This window comes from Vigna unguiculata, chromosome 2 (assembly GCF_037176805.1).
Source record: "Vigna unguiculata cultivar grain cowpea cultivar isolate G323 ecotype 2 chromosome 2, ASM3717680v1, whole genome shotgun sequence".
Lineage (NCBI taxonomy): Eukaryota > Viridiplantae > Streptophyta > Magnoliopsida > Fabales > Fabaceae > Vigna > Vigna unguiculata.
The window spans coordinates 28,250,336-28,265,768 of record NC_140793.1 but is presented as its reverse complement, the minus strand read 5'-3'; the positions used below and the strand labels follow the sequence as shown (position 1 = coordinate 28,265,768).

Here is a 15,433-nt window from a genome sequence, read left to right as displayed (position 1 = left end):
TTGATGAGCCTCCATTGCAGTTGGACGAAAATTTGCATAAAAATGGGAAGGGAAGTCTGAAAAAAAAAATGCAGTGCAGAAAAGTGTGGAAGAGAGGGAGACCTGAAAATTAGACCACCATTGAAGGAACTCCTTGGAAGCTTAGTTCCAGGTTAGGGGAGCTGCAAATTGTGTCTTTAAATCTTTATTTGTCCTTTATTCTCTTGATGCTTGTTGTATGTGATTTGAGAGAGTCTGACTGTGATAATCAAGCAATAAAGAATGTGATTTTCGTAGTATTAAATCTGCTTGGTGACCCTATTCTTGTGATTATTATGATTTTATCTCTTTCTGCTTGGCGTGATGTTTAAAATTTCCCTATGTGGAATCGTTGTGACATGGGCCAAGTTGGGTCTCTTTACGGTCTGTTTTGGGACAGTAACCGTTGGGTCTGGGTTGCTGCGTGATGAACGCGGTTTTCCCGATGAGGGGGTGATAAATGTTGTGTTCTTTTCATTTCTCTTCATGTACGCGGTTAAAACGTGGAAGAAGTTTGATCGATGGTCGAGTTTCCTGATTTCGAGTTTTGTAGTGTTGTGTGAGGATGAGCTTTGACACCAGGAAAACGTCTGCAGTCACCTAGCATGAAGGGTGTCAAACCTCTCAAATTGTGGGGTTGTCTATAGTGATGGGTCGTGCAGTATATTTCCAATTGTTCGGTATGGTGCGACGTTGAATATGCGCATATACAAGTGATGTAGTTATACTGTTATTATAGCTTCATACCAATAGAGAAATGGTTTTGCGATGCTTTTGGAGTGGAGACCTTATGGGGACGTAGCCTATATCTAGATTGGGGATTAGATTTTGTCTTTGTATAGTGTCCAGGTGGGACCAAGATTTCTTTTTTATTAGATATCACATGAATACAAGGGTTCTTTATTCTTCCCATGGTTTGGTTAAGGTGGTGTTATTTTGGGGAGGGGCCCACGGGCATGCAAAGGGTATGGGGTGCAGCTTTGGTCTCTTAGCAATGTGATAATGCAAGAGTAAGAGAAGATACGGACCCACACGACATTTTGTTTCCATGCCTTATGTTTTAGGCATACCACCTTAAATGCATAGCCAATCTTTCATTCTTTTCTTTTCTTTGTAAACAATGCGTCAGTACCTTTTTGAATGAAAGTAAAGTCAAACTAATGGAATTCTCTTCATAGGATTCGTGGTGGCAACCAAATCCAGAATAAACAAATTCAATTATTTTAAAGTTTTGATTAAACTAAACTTTTTCGTCACTTTACAATGAGGACTGCTCTTTGTTCGAACGTTAAAAAATTTCGTATGAATAGTCAAATTAAAGCTACGGAAGTCTAGTTTCCAACCCAACAAGAATCAACTCATTTGGATGTCTATGGAAAACGTAACGATCGAAACAGTGAGCAGACGTCGGGACGGGAAAGCTGGAAAAACGCTGGAGGATCCCTGATTTTCGTTTTTAAATTGCCAATAGCTTAGACCTCCAAAAATAGTGGTTTGGTAGTCAAATTAAAGATATGGAAGTCCAGTTTCTAACCAAAAAGGAATCACCTCAATTAGACATATGTAGAGAAAATTATTGATAAAACTGTAATAGGTGTCTGTTAGTAATGTTGACATTGTTTTGTAAATGAGTATTCTAAATTCTGGACTTCCTTAGGCCAGCGCCTGGCCTTAGTGGTTGGTCTCGCCAGGCGAGATTCGATGCTTGTATTGTTGTGTGGATGTGTGGCGCCTGACGGGTTGTTTGTTACCGCCAGGCGAAGTGAAGTTGTTTCTGATTTGGTACCTGTAACCTGGCGCCTAGCAGCGCTGAGTGTGGTGCCAGGCGGTCAGTGAAGTTGTTCCACTTGACAATTGCCTAGGCAGTGTCGGTGTTTTATTTTCTGCTGCGGCAGGTTGTTGTGCTAACCTTTGAGCTTTAAGGACTAAGTTCTTAGTGGGTCCGGGATGTGTTCGGATGAGGTTACGAGCGGGGAGGTTCGTGATGAGTTGGGACCGCATGATGGGATAATGGACAAGTTAGTCCTGGTGCTGCTATGGGCGGGGAGGTCCATAGTATGGTGATTGCATGCGTGTCATGGTCTGAGCGGGTGAGGTTCGGATGGTTTGACTACGGACGGGGAGGTCCGTAGGGTAGGACTACGAACGAGTTAGGTTCGTAGGTTTGACCACGAGCGGGAAGGTTCGTGGGAGCACAAGAAATCCCGAGACCAAGAGCATGTGCATGTCACTCATAATGGATCTTGAGTGAGAGGGAATTGAAAGGTTTAAATATAAATGATTATGAAATTTTTTTGGGTATGGGTTTCTCATATTTATTCATTATATATGCATAGCTCACCCTATCTGTTTGTGTGTGTGACGATGATCGGATAAATTTTTCCGGGAGCAGATACTGATGCAGGTGAGCCAGGAGCTACATAGGCACGGAGAGGGGTCTATGGGATGTTTCAAGAAGATTTCTGTTAAATGTTTTTATTATGTTTTAAAACTATGAGTGGTCTGTGATAAATTTTAAATCATGTGTGATGTAAGATATAACTGAAGTTTTAAATTTCCTACCTTTTTGGGAAATTATGTTTAATGAATATGAGTATGTTTTCCTTTTATTATTATTTTTCCAAGTAATATTCCTGGAGGTATGTTACACCACCCACTTGTTTTTCCCAGGAACCTGTTCAATTGCTCACCTACTTTCCACTCTGTCTTCTAAATCCAAAGAGCTCACTTTCTTTCTCCTCTTTTTGAAACAAAAGCTGAGCTAGGGCCACTGTGGATTTCCCCTCCGACCTGATAGAACGTCCGCTAGTTCTGCGTACGTCAAGGACATCGAGTCTTCTTCTTGTTCCTTCTTTTCCAGTTTCATAGTGTTGGTTCTGTCTTGGGGACCTCCTTAGAGCCTCATTTTGTCTACTTGTGTTTCTGTTTTTAGCTCCTTTAAGTTGTTTTAGGTCTTGAGTTTCCTTCCACTCACGAGTAATAGCAGTTTCAAGGTAAGGGAAGCTAGGATTCAAAGATTTTTAATAGTATTGCATGTTTTCTGGTTTCTGAATCATGTTTTCAATGACGGTTTGATGTTTGAGTTGTATGGAAATGAGTTGGGTGTTGTGTTGCTTGTGTTCTTGATTTGCATGCGTGAGCAGGTGAGAAACCTTATATTCTCGCCCAAGAGAGCAGCTTTCGCCTAAGCGAGAGTAGCAAAAACTCAGCTCTGCTTCTTTTCGAGTTGTCACTCAGGCGAGAAACTTCAGTTGTGAGCGAAGAGCAATCTCGCTCAGGCGAAAAGGTCTCGCTTAAGTGAGAACTAGTAGAATCTCACAGTGTCCACTCTTCGAGCTCTCGCCTAGACGAGAATGCCTAACTTAAGCGAGAGAACTTTTGTCACTTCAGCAAATGCTTCTAGCTTGAGCGAGACTGGTGCAAGGATGTGCTTCATTACTTGCTCCCTTCTTTGATTGGCGGTTTGATTCCTTAAGTATGATGTATGATGTTGTGCATGTATGAATTTGGCATTTGGGACTGTATTTCATATTTTTGGCATGAGATGATAATGTTTTGAGATAAAATGTGGATTGTGTAGGAATTTCATGGAGAAACCCCTTTTATGATAAAGTTGTGTGTGTAGTGGCTTAAGAATTCAAGTAAGGTTGCATTGTGATATTCTAATGAATCAATCAGACTTACATAGAGTAGACTAGTTCATGTGGTGAGAGTAGCAGGAGATCATATTCTTTGGAAGGATAATGGTCTTAGATGATCATGGACTAACCTTGTGTGTGGTACGGTGAAACCCATTGGCAATGGCTCTGTAGAGCAGTAGAGACCACCACAAGTGCAAGCAACTAAGGAATCTGATTTCATGACACATATCTGAATAATTGAGTTAGAGGGTCTTTTATCGTTTGCCATCACATGTTGTTTGTGTTTAATAATTTGCTTGTTTATTTATATGTTAAAATCATTTTTTGTAGCTTACATTTTTCCTGTTTGTGTTATGTTTTCTTGTTTTGATTTTCCTTTTTGCAATGACTACCTACAAATGTTGGTGTGAGTAGATATGGAGATTCTTGGCGATCGTGCAAATAATAGAGATGTAGTTGTTTATACTAGGCTTATCTTATTTGTTATCGCTCTTTTGAGTACCTTTTGGAATTGTGTTTTTTGTAATTCCTTGCTCTGTGAGCATTCCGTGATTAAACTGTTTTACTTTATGAAACACCTTTATGACATTGTTTTGTGCCCTTGATCTTTCCTTTCCTATATATTTTGGATAACTATGGTTAAATTCTGATATATTTTCTACTATTTGGTCTAATTTATTATAATATGTTTTGTTATTAAAGTTTATTTATTAGATGAGATGTTACAGACAATAATAAATGCAGTGAGTTATATATTTAAAATGCAAGAAATACAGAGAACGAGATGAAAGAAAAAATTAATGTGTTATAAACAATTCCAAATTGAAAAATATTTAATATTAAGTATATAAAAAGACTTAACATTTTTCATCAGAAAGCCTTTGATAATTATGAAGAGTTTTAAATGGTTATTAACACTGGATTTAGAATGACTTCAAACCTGTCTATTTTTTGGTGCTTTTCCTTGCATTTCCAACCACTTCTCCTATACACCCAACATATTTTAAAATTCTCACTTTGCTCTTCAGTTTAAAATAACTACATTTTTACTTTCTATAACATATTCACCCCAATTTTGTTTCCAATGAATGTCGACATTCAGTATCTTATTTTATTTTACGGATGTCGACATCTGGTACTATATTTTTTCCATTTACGGATGTCTATGTGTGATACATAATTTTTTTTTTGTAATGTCGACATCCGGTTAACATATATTTAAAAAATTCTATATACTGGATGTCGACATCCGATATACACATATATATATTTTTGCCTTATTTTTAATTTATTTTTATGTTTTGTTATAAAATTTATAAATATTTTATTTTACTTTTAAAATATTTATTAATTAATCAAAAAATTAAAATAAAAATAAATTTTATAAAATTTTATAAAATAAGAAAATAAATTACAATATATATATATATATATATATATATATATATTTTTCATTTATTTTATTTCTTTTATTAAAATATTAATTTTTTAAGTTAATTTATTTCAAAGTATTATTTATTTTTAATATATTATATAAAACTAAGTTATATATATATATATATATATATATATAGGTTAATATTTTATTTTATTTTTAAAATCTAAGTTAAATAAATTAAAAATTACAATACAAATAAATTTAAAAAAATTAACAGTTAAAAAATAAAGTGTAAGTGAAACAATAATATATATATTATTTTTTTATTTGTTTGTATCATAAGTTAATTTTTTAATTTAATTTATTTCAAAATATTATTTATGTTTTTAATTTTATATAAAAATAAATTATATATATATATATAAATATTTTATTTTATTTTTAAAATATATAATAAAAAAATAAAAAAATTATAGCAAAAGTCAATTTTAAAAAGATTAATAGTATAAATGAAAGTAAAAAAAGAATGAATTAGAAAATTAAATAATAAAGTTAAAGAAAAGAAAACATTTATATATATATATATATATATATATATATATATATATATATATACATATATATATATATATATACATATATATATATATATATACATATATATATATATATACATATATATATATATATATATATATATATATATATATATATATATATATATATATATATATATATATATATATATATATATATATATGGATGTCTACGTCCGGTGTATATATATTATATATAAATTGTTTTTGAAATCCATTTTTTATATATGTGACGTCCAATAATAAAAAAATGAAGTTTTGGAACTGATGTTGACATTCATAAACAAAAAAAGTTATAATATTAGATATTGACAGAACAAAACAACGTACTAATTGTTGATATCCGTTAGAAAAAAAAATTGGAGGAAAAAAAATTTGGAAGTGAATCATTAATAGAGAAAAAAGGTAATTACTTTTACTAGGAACAAAGTGGAAATTTAAAAAAATTTAAGGAATGCAGAAGTGATTGGAATTGCATGGAGAAGCCCCTACTTTTTTGTTTGCGTCTTAACAAATCCAGGCCAAAAGCCCAAAAGTATAGAAAACGTCAACATTTATATTTGCACCTATATCAACTTCTGTAAGTCCCTCAAATCATATATCCATCAATCATTTCCCTCCCCCCTAAAGTTAAGCTGTTTATGGGCTCTGCAAATAGTTTCGTTATATCTAAATAAATTTCTTCCAAAACACTTACAAGGCATAGATAATTAAGAAAATTGTCTAAAGGTTAATATTATGTTTTATTTAACTACTAAAAGTTTATTTCCTCAACTTCCCTAAAAGCTTATCTTAATTTATACACGTACTAATTTTAAATTTTAAGAACGTTTTTTTCTTTCTCTAACTGTTTTTAAAAAGACACATCAAAACATATTGTAAGTCTTCTCCTATAAAAGAACATGGCATGAGTTTGAAATTAATTTATTATTTAATATATTGTTTACTACATTTATATTTGTTTTCTTTAATTAATTTATGTGCTGAAAATGTCATCATACAAAACTTATATTTACTAATATTAATAAGACATATCTCGATTGACTCGAATTTCTCAAATCACTGATATCATCATGCTTCGGTATTCTTTCGAAATCCTCACTTTGTGCTGCAATTTTGCAAGACTTATCCCTCAATAACCATGTGGAGAATTACGACACGTTTTCCAACCACTCTCAGAAGTGTGAATGAATGATTTTTTATTTGATTTCATACCTTTAAAGGTCGACACAATTATTTTTAAGGACCGCTAATAATGCAGAGGGTTACGGTCCTTGATACCAATTCTGTCACTGCTGATTTGACACCTTATCAGTGTACTTCTGAATTTTCTGTCACACGCAGTGTTACGGTCTAGTAATTGGGTAACAAAAGCGGATATGAAAACGATGAACATTGTTTGCACAGTCATAAAATTCATAAAGCACACATCATTTTCACGTTAATGGATAATCTTCACATCACTTATTTCTATCTATAATCATAATCAAATACATTCAATTACTTAATATACTAAGTTTATGATTTCTAGTTTTCTTAACAGTAAAACCCTTGCAGATATTTTGATAGAAAGTGTTTGATGCATCCTACAGAAACCTTCAAGTTAATAACACAAGGGAAACATAGCAGTTAATCTTTACTGATTAAAATACAAACTCAAAAAGATATACATGAAAAGAAAAAAAGAGTGTTGATTTCAGCTACTACTAATATCACACTGATGAAAACACCACATAAGGATTCAATTATACTTCACAATATAAGCTCTTCACTCAAAAATTTAGTTAAACCTCATGATCTTCATCATCATCATAATAAAACAAAAATAAGGCAAAGGTATTGCTCAGAGAGGAAGAACCCATTGCCTTCCTCTGCCATTTCTGCTAAGGGAGAATCTTCCACTAGAGAATGACCTCTTCATTGTAATTGGACTCAAAACATAATGCAAAACCCTTCTTCTATGGCTAGACTTGCTACTTTCACCTCTTGAACACTTTGAAGGGCCAGCCCCATTGGAACATCCTTCACGCTCTTGATTCAAATGGAGAACATCAGCCACAGAAAGACCACTACCCCTTTGAAATGAATGATCCATAGAAACTGTTCTTCTGATGGAATCATACTCTTCATCTCTAATCTCGATCACACTGTGCCTTCCTCTCAAATTTCCTAGATCACTCAAAGCACGCAATGCAGTCTTCGAAACTGCTTCACCGTGTGAGGCTTCTCCTTCCACTGCATCCAAATCACTGTCCCTTGTAGTAACAGCAACATGTTCATCTGCATGTTGGTTTTCTGAAGTTCCAATGCCCAATTCTATGACCGGGGTAGCCACATGAAGTGCTGCAGCATTGAAGGTGAATATGCTAGCACGACACAGAGGGCAAGTAGAGTGAGATTTGAGCCACGTGTCAATGCAAGGGAGATGAAAAGCATGGCTGCATTTCGGCAAGAGTCTCACACTTTCATTATCTTCAAACTCGCTGAGACATACAGAGCAATCTGTGACCTCAACCAACCCATCGCCTTTCTTGTACTTGCAAACTGTTATGGACTTAATCAGAGCCTCGTCTAACCCAATGGTTGGAGCATGCCATGGCTCGTGGAGCGAAGGGTTGTGATCATCTTCCAATTCAGCGTTTTCTTCGTGATCTTCGCTCTGTGAAGATTCTCTGCTGCCACAGTACTTGGATATTAAGGTGTAGTAACTCACAAGAAGAAAAGCACTGGCCAAGACCCCAATGACAGCGATTACTAGAGGAGAAAAATTTGGACTTGAATCATCAGCGGGAAATTCAAAGGGAGGAGGAGGAGGGTAGATTACATAACACCACTGTGGACAATACAAGCTGCAAAACCCTTGAGAGCAGTCTTTGTTGTTCATGTATGGAACCCAGCTTTTGGGGTTGCCAAGAGAAGTCATTGTTGAGAGAAGAGAAGCTTAGAAGTTGGGACTCAGGAGCAGTATATTATGAACATGGTTTCTATTTTCTCCTTCTATGGTAAGTGATTGTTGCAGGAAAAAGATTGGCTATGAATAATAGAAGATTATAATTATGAGTGACAAGAAAACAATGGAACCTTCAAACAAGGGTAGAAACAAGTGGAGAAGTTACAAAACCAAAACTGAAGTATCTATCTACAGGCAGCAAACTTATATATATGCATGAGATTAGCAGAATCTGTATCTTATAAACAATGATGAGTAACATACAAGGAAGAAAGGGTAATGGTCTTACAGATTGATCCGGGCAAGAAGAAAGAGATGGTTGCTAGAATTTATGAAAGGGGAAAGATAACGTGGAAAAGGGGCCAAAGGGCTTAGATGGAAAGAAGGGCAAAGACAAGGAAAAGGGGGTGCTGATGAGCGTACTTTAACTTTTTTTCCTTCAACTTCTTTTTCTTTTTTGTCCATTCTCCCTAGCTTTCTCTGCATTCTAGTTTCTTTTTCTTGGTTACAATGATTTGTAGACTAAGGTAATGTTGGTTGAGAATGTATAAAAATTGAATGCTTTTCTCTTTTTAATTATTTTAACCTGTTCACTATTCTAAATTACCTCAAGAACTTCATTAATGTGCCAACCAAGCCAATGTAGCCGTGAATTAGCTGTATCTAATACAAAGCAGTGTATAAGTTTGAAAATCAATGTTTTCGCTTTCATTGTATCAACTAAACCAGGCTAGTGTAAACCACTATGTTGTTATTTAAGCCAAAAATTCAGAAAACAACTATACTAATAACTGGTGTGAGCAATTTAGAGTGCTAACAGATTGCAAAATTTTCGGGCTTGAGAAAAAACAAGTCTTAAAGCATAGAAGTGATTGATGAGTTGGGAACACCACTAAGACTTCTTACGTTAACAGTTGAATATTGTGCTTAATTGTCTCCCTTGTGAATCATATCTCTTTTCTGAGACTTCAACAATCTTCTACTTTGCATATATTCTCTCCATGATCCAACAGTAAATATCTCTCCCCCACAATTCATAGTGTTACGAACTTTGCAAATACAGCAGTGTATACATGTGACACAAGGAGCTGTTTTATTTTTTCAGATCAAATAAAACCAAAGGAATAAAAAACAGATAACAGTTAAAATATGGGTCTAACAATATAGTAGATTCGAAAAACATTACAAAACCAAAGGAATGACTTAACAATGACACAATCCAATAATTACACTTAACTCCATAATGCAAACCATAGTATTCTCAAAATTTTTGGTGATAAAAAATGAAATCCCAAGTGACACGACAACCATAATCTTTATTCACATGATAACCTAAATAAATTGTTAGTCAACTTGATTACGAGAATATATTCTTGAGGGAATAAAGGTGCTGTAGAAAGATAGAGTATGCATTTAAAAGCATGTTAGAGTCAAGTATATAGTTGTCACTTTCCACCCAACACACAACCAAACCTTCTTCAATTTTCGCTTCTTCTCTTCTCAACTTACTTGTTGAACGTACGGGTTTCCTTCTTTATGAAGCCACGCAATTTTGTTAGATCTGTGCCTATCTACAAAGTTCCAAATTAAATGATACCCTGAGTTTGCACATTACAGAAGTAGAATTATTGAACTTTTGTGGGTCTACAAAAGAAAATGTGAGCTTATTTTATTTCTCTTCCCTTGTACTGCACTTCAATTTTCAACGATTCATTGACAAATATTATACTTCAAGTGGTTGTTTAAGATCACATTCGACTTCTCCAAACACCCCAGAAGAAAGATGTTACTTTTTTTTGATAAATGAGTATATATTCTGACATAAGTGGGAGAATATATATTGAGATAAGAAAAGTTAATATAATTGTTTGACATGCTTTAATACGTTTGCCTTAGTTAAGAGAACTAATTGAAGGAATATCAATAATTAACAATGTTTGTTCTGTAAGTAAAAGCATGGTTTGCTAAATTTATCAGTCAGTTCTGTGTCTTTCGAATGTTTGCATGTCCTCAAACTGCATCAGAGGATATGTTTATGATAGCATCAAAATTTTTACTTTACAGCAGTAAAAGTTTCTTCTTTTTTTCTCTGCTGACTGAAATTGGTGAGATTATTGAGTTGAATGATGTGCCGTCAATTTCATAATTGCCCAAGACTCGAGCCATTTTTTCAATTTATGTGGAGACATAATGATATGCACAAAAACCGAGACAACCCTGATCCAATCTCTTTTGAGTCTTTTGACAACATCAAAACTAAAGAGGATCATCATTTTTAAACCTTCAAGTCACTTTTTTTTTTTTTTCTTTCTGATGTCACTTGAGTATCTTTTTCCTTTTCATTTGTTTGGACCATTTTAATTTTTCTTAGTAACAAGAAAACTAAGCCTGTTAAGCTTAATAAGGTGTAACATTGTTCAATTACATCTGAATTTGCTTATAGAAGTTTTGATGGTACATCTGTATGAGAAAATTTATTTCTTTACTGTCCTTTTTAAAATTTTTAGATAACATAATTTTTTTTCTAATTATATTTTTGTTTTCATCTTTATTATGCATTGACAATAATCTAGAAAGAAAAATTTAAAAAGATAAAATAAAGAACTTACGTAAAATTATGTTAAAAATAAAAAAGTAAATAGTTTCTTTCATTTGAGCGAAAAATCAAATAACAGAGTATGATTTTGTAAAGGCTTGGAAAAATCAAATAACACAAAGAAGTGTAGTATCTTTTAATTTGGGTCAAAAGCAGATTGAGCAATAATTACTTAGACATGCGAGACAAAGAATTGAACATAATAATAGTCAAATTATATGCACTTGGTTACTGTTGGCGTCCACAAAGAAGCAACTTTCCTTTTGGTTTCGCTTTTCAGGGAATAGCAGATCATAAAATTTTGTAAGGAATCTATGCACTATTTGAAGTGTGAAATTTGTGCAACTTCCACGAGTTCTACAAATATTTGTAAGAATTCATGAAACTGTTTTCACTATGTACCAAAAGTTTATTTATTTAATCTATTCACTTGGTCCTTATACTTTAGTTCCTATGCAAGAAATTTATAAGTTTTAGTCCATATGTATACATGTTTACCAAAGATTTTGCCCCATATGTCGCTAACACCAAATAATACCTTCTATTTGGTTTTATAAAAACTGCTATGGTATTGTCACTAACACCAGATAAGACCTTCTACTTAAAACTGCTATAGGAAAATATTGGAAAAGACTACTCTCCAGTTTTCTTATATAAGAACCAAAACTTACAATGGAAACAAACTACAGGAAAAATGTAAAACTCAATATTGGCACCAAATTTGAAAGGTTTATAAGAAAAAGGGTCCAAATTATGGAATCATAGAATACAAGATGCCAGGATGGAGGAGATCTACGGTTCCAATATGATGAATTGAACTTAGTCTTATGATACATTTTGCAGAGGTTTTATATGACATGATTTTGAAGTTTTATCAACCCTTAAAGTACCCTTAAAAACGGGAGTGAAAAAAATCAGAACCTAGATTTATAATCGAAGAGTTTCTTTAGTTTTCACCCAAATTTTAGAGGAATAATATAAACTCGACCTTAGTGAAAAATATTGTGGATGCAAAAATTCATCTATCATAGTTCTTTTACACATAAGGTGTAATTTCAGCTCGTAGAATCCCTTATCACGACCAAAGACCAGTAAATGAATATCTAAAATTTATGACTCTTCTGGTTGAGCATCAGAACTTTGATCTTCATCTTCACTTCCAGCATCTTTAATTTGATCTTCCTCTTTTCCACCTCCAGCTTCCTTATCCTTCTTTTCACTGAATTTTAGGCGAAGGGGTCGTCCCATTAACTCCTGCAGAAGGACAGGCAAAAAGTAAATTATTTTCCTGCAGCAGGAATCATGCGAAAATGCAGTAATTTTGCACACTTGATAAATTCAGTTGAAGTTAATGACTTTAGAAACTCGGCCATAATAGTACTATGGACATAACCTGGATGTAAGGATCCAAAGATGGAACTATGGAGAAGGCTAAATAAAGTAACAAACAAATGAGTGATCTTATATAAAAACACCCAAGGTGTTTCTATATGAGTGAGATCACCCAGATGCTCCTTCAGATTCAAGCACCTTCAAATCTATTATTTATTCTCTAGATCTTATAACAGCAGGAAAATTTTAACTATACTAGTTACTTGTCCACACATTAGTTTCGAGTCGTCTCCTTTAAGTAGTTTGTGCATTTGTATCCAAGAAACATATAGGAAAGTTTTCAAAAACTTAAACATGAAACATGCACACCTAAAATGCTATGCAACATAACTTTGATTAAAATTATTTTCTACAAACATAGATATTCAAAGGCATACATACTGTTTACAAAAGATGAACACAAATAATTGATTTCATACATTAAATAGCAGAGCAAGTAGACAGAAAGACAATAATTACCTTCCCGTCCACAGCAGAAATGGCAGCCTCTGCATCCTCCTTAGTAAGAAAAGAAACAAATCCGTACCCAGCTGATCGTTTAGCAGGGCTGTCAAAGACAACTCTGGCTGAAACTGGTGTCTTGAAATTTTCAGTGAAGACTTCCCTCAGATGGGTAGATCTTGCTTTCCATGTTAGGTTGGATACATAAAGTACATGTCGTGTCTCTCTAGGATTACGACGACCTGGAGGAGGTGGAGGAGGAGAAGGAGGAGGTTTATTCAATTGCTTTGCAAACTCTACCCTTATTATCCGTTCCGATAATTCCTGAATCACACATTTAAGTCAACAAAACTGTTACCATAATGAAGTTGAATGCAATATTCAAAGCAGTATTCTATATTCTCTTCATTTAGTTAAAATATGTCTATGTACGACCCCTAAAATTTGCCTTCTTAGGATGTTGGAAGTACTTTGCCAGAGGTAAAACACAGAATTTATTAGGAGATCCTACTATGTGTCACACTGCAAAATCCTTTTTATGTAAAGACGCCAAATTTTGTTCAATAAACTGTATGGCCATAAAAAAACATTTAATTGCATCACACTTTCGTAATGGGAGGCCGCAAGGTATGGAAAAAACATTGTAGTTCTCACACTAATCAACATTAAGATAATCTTTTGCATGTCACGTTCAGTTAGACCTCAAATAACTGAACTCACAGTCTCTTGTAATGTGAGTATCAGACCATGAAACAAAAAAAATGTGGAAAATAAGAGGTGGAGGTGGCTTAACAGGATTGAAAATAAAAGGAAGTGGGAACTGCTGGTGTAAAAATTCATTATTTGGAGTCACCATTTAAGGGGATAATTATCTTAGCAATTCACCCGAAAACAGTCAAATATTAAGACAGTGGAAGCAACTGCAACGAACACCCTAGAAAAACACTATATCAATATGTATTGTGTGAATTGAACAAAATCGCAGCAACTTACATATGTATCAAATTTATCAAGAGCAGCCTGAGCCTCTTCTCCGGAATCCATAGTAACGAAGGCATATCCCATGTGCCTCCCTTTTTTGTTCCTTATTATCTACTACAATAAAAATCCATTTCTCCAAATTACACAAAGATACATAAAAACAGGCCAACATTACTCAACTAATAGAGAATATTTCAATACTGTATCATTATGCATACAAAATAAGCTTATAATGCTACAAACATGACTGTTTGGAATGTCAGAAAAGACCCATATAAAGGATTACTGCATAGGCCAAATGAGCAATCTGCAAAAGAGTAACTTCATTCATTTACAACTACTCAACTAATCTTTGGGGTTTAGGGATATATCTAACAAGGGTTGTTTATGTCAAGGCAATTGAACGAACCCGTATCCGTACAAATAAAAAACATCCAAATTCAAAATTAAAACACCACACCCAGTTCCCATTTTCTCATTACAAAATCATAATGGAAAAGCAAGTGCAAGAGGGAGAGTTATATGACAACCTCGACGTCAGTTACGGTTCCGCATTGGGCAAAAAGGTTCTTGATATCGGCCGGCGACAGAGTCCAAGGCAAGTTAGCGACGTAAAGCTTGGTGAGGTTGTTAGTTGGTTGGGTTGGGTCAGGTGTTTTCTCTGTTGTGGGTAGCTCTTGCAGAGCAGAGCATAGGTGGAAGCAGAGTCTTGCAGATTTGAAAGAGACCTTGGAAGGGAAGAAAAGGGAAGTGGAAGCATTGAGCTTAATGGAGTGAGGTGGTTTTGCAGACGAACGATAATTATCCGAAAATCGTTGGGGTGCGAACAGGGTGAGGGCAGATTCTAAAGTAGCCATTTTCGAAGTTGGGTATAAACACAACACAACGCAGTGTGGATAAAGAGATAAAGGAGAAGCCTTTCTGATTTATTTTTTTTTTCTTTGAATTATGTTTAGGAACAAAAATATATATCTCATGTCCCAACCCAAAGAATCTCCTCATGATTCAGGTATTAGCCTTTACCTAAGATATTTCCTACCAATATAATAGTGGGCGAGTAATTTCTTTTTAAAATGTAGAAAATTATCCATGAGTTTTATATTTTTAATAAAATTTTCTCTCTTTGTGTATCTGACATATTTAGAACAACTAATTATTTATTATGTGCCTGTTTGATATATGATTTAATTTACTATTTTTAATTTAGTCAGTGAAAATACATGCAGATACTATGTGTTTTTCTTTTATTGAAAAATAAATAATGATTTACGAGAAAAATGATAAAATAATTATTTTATTATAAAAGAAGTACATTTAAATTAATAGTTATTTTAAAAAAATTAATTATTTTAATTTAAAATAATAGCTAGTTTAAAGATAAATTAAAAAAAATGAATGCCAATAAAAATATATATTGGTTAATATCAAATGTTAAATCCA

The 15,433-nt window shown here is 33.7% G+C and overlaps 2 protein-coding genes and 1 long non-coding RNA gene across 3 annotated transcripts; 1 reads left to right on the top strand and 2 right to left on the bottom strand.

Annotated features, from left to right (window-relative positions):
• LOC114173277 (uncharacterized) lies at window positions 1-4,311 on the top strand. The gene is made up of 2 exons (XR_003602481.2): window positions 1-151; window positions 2,411-4,311. It is a non-coding gene; the product is annotated as an uncharacterized LOC114173277 (long non-coding RNA).
• A 2,925-nt stretch (window positions 4,312-7,236) lies between these two features.
• Window positions 7,237-9,168, bottom strand: LOC114170672 (RING-H2 finger protein ATL52-like). The gene has a single exon (XM_028056201.2). The coding sequence runs from the start codon at window positions 8,554-8,556 to the stop codon at window positions 7,477-7,479; it is 1,080 nt and encodes a 359-aa protein (XP_027912002.1). The 5' UTR covers window positions 8,557-9,168; the 3' UTR covers window positions 7,237-7,476.
• Window positions 9,169-12,084: 2,916 nt separating this feature from the next.
• On the bottom strand, window positions 12,085-14,932 carry LOC114172050 (RNA-binding (RRM/RBD/RNP motifs) family protein). The gene is made up of 4 exons (XM_028056783.2): window positions 14,524-14,932; window positions 14,006-14,104; window positions 13,031-13,336; window positions 12,085-12,433 (listed from the first exon to the last, which is right to left on the bottom strand). Exons 1-4 carry the CDS (start codon window positions 14,848-14,850, stop codon window positions 12,290-12,292), a joined length of 876 nt encoding a protein of 291 aa, XP_027912584.1. The 5' UTR covers window positions 14,851-14,932; the 3' UTR covers window positions 12,085-12,289.
• Between the last annotated feature and the right edge of the window lie 501 nt (window positions 14,933-15,433).

Bases quoted from the DNA above. Each gene is read 5' to 3' on its own strand.
- LOC114170672 (XM_028056201.2), bottom strand. From the start codon at position 8,556: ATGACTTCTCTTGGCAACCCCAAAAGCTGGGTTCCATACATGAACAAC.
- LOC114172050 (XM_028056783.2), bottom strand. From the start codon at position 14,850: ATGGCTACTTTAGAATCTGCCCTCACCCTGTTCGCACCCCAACGATTT. The intron at 14,105-14,523 runs GTTGTCATATAA...TTATTGTAGTAG, and splicing joins GAACCGTAACTGACGTCGAG to ATAATAAGGAACAAAAAAGG. The intron at 12,434-13,030 runs GTAATTATTGTC...GTCCTTCTGCAG, and splicing joins TTTCTGCTGTGGACGGGAAG to GAGTTAATGGGACGACCCCT.